Below are 6,802 nucleotides of genomic sequence, written 5' to 3' on the forward strand. Positions count from 1 at the left end.
CCATGGGCATGATGCTTAATGCAGACCGCAGTCTGTTGTTTATCCCCAATCACCAGTACGATCACACACACCCGTCACACCTCCTGACTCATCTCCCCTCTTCTCCTTCAAGAAAGAGAAAACAGAAGCCCTGACCACTCCAGAGTTTCCCGGCCATGACTGCTCTCTGCTCCCACAGGCTTTCAAGTCATGCAGACCTGGGCTCCAGTCCTGTGGCTCCCACTGAACAGACCCACAGAGACGTGGGGTGTCTGCGGCCCCCGCTGGTAACAGAGGGAACGCCACCCTCACAGAGGCCTGGTGATCACCAGCCCCGAGCCGCAGCTCCAGATCACGGCCAGAGTCAACAGCTGTCACTAATGAGGATACCAAGTCACCTCCTATGCTGGTTGGTGGAAAACTACAGAATACATTGCTGTCTACTGCTCATCTGGGATCCAGTCAACTATTCTACAACATTCTGTCATCCGAGTTGACTATCTCGGATAACGTAACCACTGGTTCACTGGCCGTGTCTTATAAAGCATAAATCAATGAGACATGGACGGAAATAAATAGAGTTTCAGACCCTGTCCCACCTCACAGTTAACAATTCCCTGTCACCAGCTTACATACGAGGCAGCAGCTCCGGGTTACCCTGCTTCCGCTCTGCCCCACAACCCATCACAGGCTCCCTGTGCACCTGAAACCTAGGGACACGACCACCAACAGAGCCAAGAGCAAGGGCCTGACCGCCCGGCACCAGGCTGGCCGGATGGACTTGGAACCCAGGCCTGTGGCCACCAGGCTGGCTGTGTGGACTTGGCCTGGACAGGCCTCATGGGGAAGTAGCAGTTAGGGCAGGACTCTGTGGGCCGGGACCAGCAGAGACGGGAAGGGGGCGGAAGGTGGGGAGCTGATGCTCCTGAGGGCAGTCATGGCTCGGTGGCCATTGAACTGATCATGGAGCAGGGTCATCCTGACACTCACATGACCCTGGGGCACTTCTGGTGGTTGCTAAACAAAGAAGCGAGGCAAGGAGGGTTGGCGTTCAGGAGATGCATGGTCATCTGGCAGCAGCGTGTGAGGATGAGAGTCGAGAGTGGCCAGGAGGGAGAGACGGGCTGATCCCAAGTCCAGACCAGGACCTGGCCCAGAAAGCCTAGACGGCAGCCCTGTGAGCACGACAGTCCATGCCCCGCTCCCCGTGAAGACCTTTCTGCTCCAGCCCACTTCTCACTGCTGCACAACCGCTGTCCTAGCTTACGGGCTTCCAGGCGTGAAGCTTAAGTGGATGCTAAGCCTCCCTGTCTCTGCCCTCACGGCCAGCCCTTTATTTCTTCGTGGGGACTTTCAGATTTGCCCCCAGACACCAACCAGGGGAGGGCCATGACAATCCTAAACTGTAACCTGCCGTGGGTGGACACCTGGTGGATTGTCAGCCAAAGCTGCAAGGGTTCTCTGAGGGACAGAATCCCATGAGAACGCAGGTGCTGCATCCGAGTATGGACGCCCTGTGTAGGAGGAGCGGGCCGGGTCTGGGCCGCGGGGCCCCAGCATCGGGGTCTGCTCCTTCTGGCTTGGACCTGGTGAGGTTTCCCTCTGTCTCAGCAGCCGTAATGGACTGAGACATGCAGTGTGCACGGTCCCACACCAAGGCCTGCAGGTCCACCTGCAGCTCAGGAGGCAGGTGAGGGCGGAGTGGGACAGGGGATGAAGGCGCCTGGGAGCCAGGCTCCAGGGCGAGGACCACGACAGCCCAGCTGCACACCCTCCCCACCAGCATTTCAGACTGCTGGGGACTGCTCTGCCCAGTCACAGCAAGATGGCAGCTCTTCTCATCTGACTTTCAGAGGGGCAGAGTCTGAGCTCCAGAGAAACTTTCTCTGACCCTGGGTGACATCAGGACTGCACACACCAGAGCAGGAGTGAGCACCTTGCTCCCCTGGAGGCATATTCATTTCCTCTAGGATGAGGAACCAGCATGTGGCTGTGCCTACCTGTCAGACATTGTGCCTGGAAGAACCCCGCCCACACTGGATCAAGACAGAACAGTTCTTATGTGAACCTGTAAGGTAAACACAATTAAAATGGAATAAAATGTTTAGGTGAAAACTATCCTCATTTGACTTTTCCGTTAGCAAACTAAAACAATCAAAAGTCTCCTAGAAAATGGATTTTTCTCAACCATCTCTAGAACAATCTGGCTGGCAGGAATATCTTTATTTTCCACAGGCTGTTATCAACCAAAGAACACATGAGAGAAAACCACACACACACATATGCAGAGCTGGTGTAGGCTGCACAGCTACACATCCCAGGAGAGGCCTGTCCTCAGGATGGGCCCAGGGCGGCTCCTGGGAGACGCCCGCCACAGGAGTGAGTGAGGCCAGTGTGACTGAAGCCGCTCCGCCAGGGCGGCCTCAGCAGCTGAGGTGGTCAGGGGAGTGGTGTGCGCCTGCACGGCTGACCGCAGTCACCCTGGACTCCAGGCCCAGCAGGCGCCCCTGCTCTCACAGTTGCTGGGAGAACGAGCCCGCCGCCTTGGGTGTGGGGGAGAGGATGCTCAGAGCCCGTGCTCTGGACCCGCCCACTCACCTCTGCCCAGCCCCCTTTCCCGGGGAGAAACCCCAGCACAGCGCGTCCTCTGAGCCGAGGACCCTGGCACCTGCCTCAGAGCGCTTACTTAACACTGGACGCACTCCGCACGCCTGTTAGAACATCTGCCTTCGTGTTTCCGAGGCGCGGCACCTCCTGCTAGGTTTTCACCAAGCCCTTCCCACTTTCTCCCCAGAGCCACAGGAATGCCGCCAAACCACACTCCCCAGCTGCAGGGAGAAGCCACAGCCCGAGATACAGGAGGTGCCGCAAGGCTGGGAAGCCCCAGAGGGAGGGCGCCCGCTGGAGGCGCGCCTGAGCTGCTGCTCCGTGGGGTCCCGTGACCAGCAGCACCGGGTTGCCTGCTGTGCGACCCGAGGTCCATTTGGACCTCTACTGTGTGAAGCGCTGAAATGTGGGATTACTCGTGACAGCTGCCCTGACGCCTGCAGAAGCCAGTGCCCGAGGGGGGACGGCAGTGACCCTTCAGGGCGGTGCTTAGTGACAGTGGCAGGCAGGCCACGGGGACAGAGCGAAGGCTCATGGTCAATAGTGACCAAGCCTGTGGCCCTGGAGGAAATGATGGGAAAGAACCCGTGTTTGCAGCCCAAGCATGAAGTTGGCTTAAGCAAATAGACACGAGTGGAACAGAAAGTAACCAGAGGCCTGCAGACCCTGGGAGACAAACTGCAGCCCTCCATCCACCCCCAAAAGCAAGGCCATCCAGACTCTACTTCCAGCGAAGTTCAGGTCAGGCACGGCCACCTTCCCTCCCAAGCCTTTAGCTCCACAAACCCCAGGTCTAAGTCCCTCAGGTTCAAGACAGAGGAGCGAGCAAGTGCGTGCAAAGGAAAACCAAAGCCGGGCCTGGAGGAACCGGCGGCTGGCACGCGGAGGGCACACAGACAGGAGCCCAGGCACTCCTGGGAGAGCCAAAAGGCCACACACATGGCACAGTGGGCACGACGACCTGCTGCTTGGGGCCGAGTGTCTCTGGGCGCCCCCTCCTCAGCTGCAGGAGGGGGACCGCGGCACCCCCTCCTCACAGACCACAAGAGACCACGGAGGGGAAGGTCTGAGGGGCGGACCCAGGGCGTCACGCCTCCGGGAAACAGTCAGGGTCCGCCAGGAAGCTCGTCCCACACCCCCGCCCAATTCCAGCTCTGCTCCGGAGCCGTCTCTCTTAGGGTGGGGACCGGCTCTGGTGGGGGGCGGTTCATGGTCGCAGGACCACGAGGACACGCCTGGGCCCCACGGGAGAGCGGGGCATGCTGGGAGCGCCCTGTGTGCGGCTGTGCGCGGGGTGTGAGGGGCTCGCCCGTGCTTCCAGGACCTCAGCGGAAGTCCGGCCACCAGAACGGAAGCAACAGCCGGGGCTGCCCGTTCCCCACATCACTCCCTTCCCTTCTGGAAACTTCCCTAGCAGCCAGGTGCCACCACGTGGCTGAATTCTGGTGTGGAAGGAACAGGGAGTCTAGGGCACAATGAACCTAGGCCACTCAGGAGCCCAGAAAACCCTCCGCCCGACTCTCTTCTCCCCGCACCCCTGGCTGGCTGGAGGGGCTTTGAGGGGCCTAGCGAGAAGCAGACTGCGAGATGGAGAGGACCCTGTAGGCAGGAAACAGGCTGTCACCCATCAGGACCCTTTGCTCCTGCACGAGCCTATCACCGCTGACAGAAGTCCTTTAACTTTTTTCATTTACAAGAGCAATACAATGCAAAATATTTAAACAGCACAGAAATAATACAGTTGGCCTTTCCCTCCGTAGGCCACCTCCTTGCTGTGTCTTCCCAGAGAAAGTCAGTTTGAGAGTCCCATATGTACATCACAGGAAAAGTCTGAGAAGACACACTGCAGTCAGCTTCTGATGTGGTTCCTGTGTATCTGAGGCTGCATAAGCACTTTAAGAAAATGTGACAAATGACCACTAAAGAGGCCATTGTTCCAAAGTCACGTCAGTAAACACGGAGCAGAAAGCAGTCTCAGATGGGGGTAGGCTGTACGTTCAGGCCCCTTTAGTTACACAAAAGAACACGTAAACTGCACAAAATTAGAAAATCCATACAAGAGAAAAAAACGTAATTATTCTCTACTTTTCAAGGGGCACCACTGTTAAAACTTTCTGCATCTCCTGTTTTTTTCTTCTTTGTATAAATGTGTATATTTTTAGAGAGAGAAAACTACTCCCTTTAGATTATAAAAAGATTATGATCTTTCTCTTTCAGTGACTAACCCAGCCAGAAATGTGCCAATTTATTCTTGAGTTTGGAAAACACAGTGTGGTAATCAGATAGTAGGTTGAGTGCCCACAGTAAAATGATATATGGCACCATGATTAACGTGCCCTTGACGGCTTGCTTAGTAGCTAAAGAAAATACAAAGTTCTCCGTATTTGCCAGATAGGAGACAGGTTCTCATTCTAGGTCCATGGAGAGCAGAACTAGTATAACACAAAGCAGTGGTGATCATAAAGGTGCAAAAGCACCAAGTGACACTCTGGCCTCCCTGTGTCTTTAAGGCCTTTCCTAAGTTAATAAATACTTTAAAGGGTTATATTTAGCTGCTTTAATAAAAAAAAAAAAAAGGTATCTTCTATTGTCCCAGCTGAGAGAAGCCTGATTTTACAAACCATTGGTTCTTAAAACACGTTTGTACTTTCATGCCACAAAGTGAAATGAAAGAGAATGAAAAATGTTGCTGCCATATCAGTAAACTGAGGACTCTATCACCATCAAGCCATCACATCACAACCTCCCAACGGGGCACCCTGAGGAGACTCGGGAGGAGAAAGCACAGGATACCAGTCTGAGACAAATGAGGTGCATATTAAAGGGATGATTTCAATGAGCCCAGATTCTCGCATCTTCTCATACATAGAAAAGTGCTAGATTCCTTAAATGGAGATATCTGGTTTTCTTTGTTGTTGTTAATCAGTCGCCCAGTTGTGTCCAACTCTTCGAAACCCCTGGTTTTAACTAACAGTAATCTTTTGATTTCTGACTATCTGGTTTTTGTTACAAAATCTCCTATATATATCCTGGCTCCCCCATTGCCTCTTCAAAGCAGTCTCTCGAAGCCATCTGAGGTGCTGTGTTCCAGGCTTGAAGTCCTTAGAATAAAACATAATCTCCGCTTTTAGGCTGTGTACTTTTGTCAGTCCATGACTTGTTAGGCAAGCACAAATCACTGACTACCAATAACAGTAATGATGCTGACGTTTTAAAGTCATTTCTTGATGCATCTCTATGTCTCCATACACTCCCTTGTCTCCCAGTCTGATATGCTTTCTTGACAGGAAAATGTTAAACCTGGAAATGGCCCAGGTTCAGCGGGCTGTCACAGGTACCAGACACTCCTGCAGGAGGAGGTGTGCAGGTCCCCTAGTGCTGCCTCTGTCATCACTCCAAACCAGCGACTCCCCACGCGGATGCAGCTTGCCCCAGCTTCACGCAAATCAACGCCACTCCCCTCAGATAATCAGTCCTAAGTCTCTCAAGCCTCTTTTACACGCCTATAGGTGACACAGATGTAACACTTCAAAGCGGCAACAGACACATTTTTTAACCCAACACATGACAGTCTACTCATGACCAACCCACACCGTGTGGCTACTTGACAGAGTTCAGGTTCTACAAAAAGGGGCACAAGAGTCATCGCCTGTTTTTAATATTTACACTGCACCAGTTTCCACAAAAGTGATTCAGCACGTTCTAAAATGAAACACGGGGGCTCGGATCAACACAAAAGTATGATGCTAAAATGAACATAATCTTTCTTGGTAAAGTATGTTTCAGTGGCCAATAGGCACCCATTAACACCATATCCCAAGTTAACAAAATAAATCCTGAATATAAACACAACTGCATTTTAAAGCCTCTCATAGGAGTAGTTCACGAAGTAACACGCTTTTAAGAGAGAACAGGTAACGGGCGCACCTGCGTCTCACCTGGGGCCCCTCAGACCTATCCCTGAGTCAGCCCGGTGGCCAGGTGTAGGCGCAATCCAGCTGAGCACGTCGGTTTAGGGCCAGCGCCCCGCCCCCGTCGTCATGGTTACGAGCCCTAGGCCCTGTCCGCACCCCTTCGCTATTCTCGCGATTACCCGGAGTCAACGCACTGCCCTAGTCCGGGCTCTGCCTCATTTCCGGGCGCCGGTCAAGTTCTAGCCGTCCTCACTTCCGAGCGCCGGTCAACTTCCGGGCACCGCTCTCTTCTGAACGCCTCA

At 53.8% G+C, this 6,802-nt stretch overlaps 1 protein-coding gene across 50 annotated transcripts in view; it reads right to left on the reverse strand.

The window, feature by feature from the left end:
- WDR27 (WD repeat domain 27) overlaps positions 1-6,799 on the reverse strand; it is a 149,907-nt gene extending 143,108 nt beyond the window's left edge. For 35 of the 50 annotated variants that reach the window (XR_015133489.1, XR_015133486.1, XR_015133485.1 and 32 more), the window contains exons 1-2: positions 6,525-6,799; positions 1,980-2,047 (exon numbers count right to left, since the gene is read on the reverse strand). Coding sequence is in view for 18 of the 50 variants with exons in the window: in XM_086318773.1 (XP_086174899.1) it covers positions 1,980-1,990 (11 nt within the window). In the remaining 32 variants the exon portion in view is untranslated. Of the gene's footprint in view, positions 1-1,979; positions 2,048-6,513 lie in introns of all 50 variants that reach the window. The other 15 variants (XR_015133475.1, XR_015133473.1, XM_086318768.1 and 12 more) reach the window with 7 other exon arrangements.
- Positions 6,800-6,802: the final 3 nt, after the last annotated feature.

The sequence above is a fragment of the Bos grunniens genome, chromosome 9, assembly GCF_055505025.1.
Source record: "Bos grunniens cultivar Pamir isolate PY7600 chromosome 9, Bosgru_T2T1.0, whole genome shotgun sequence".
Lineage (NCBI taxonomy): Eukaryota > Metazoa > Chordata > Mammalia > Artiodactyla > Bovidae > Bos > Bos grunniens.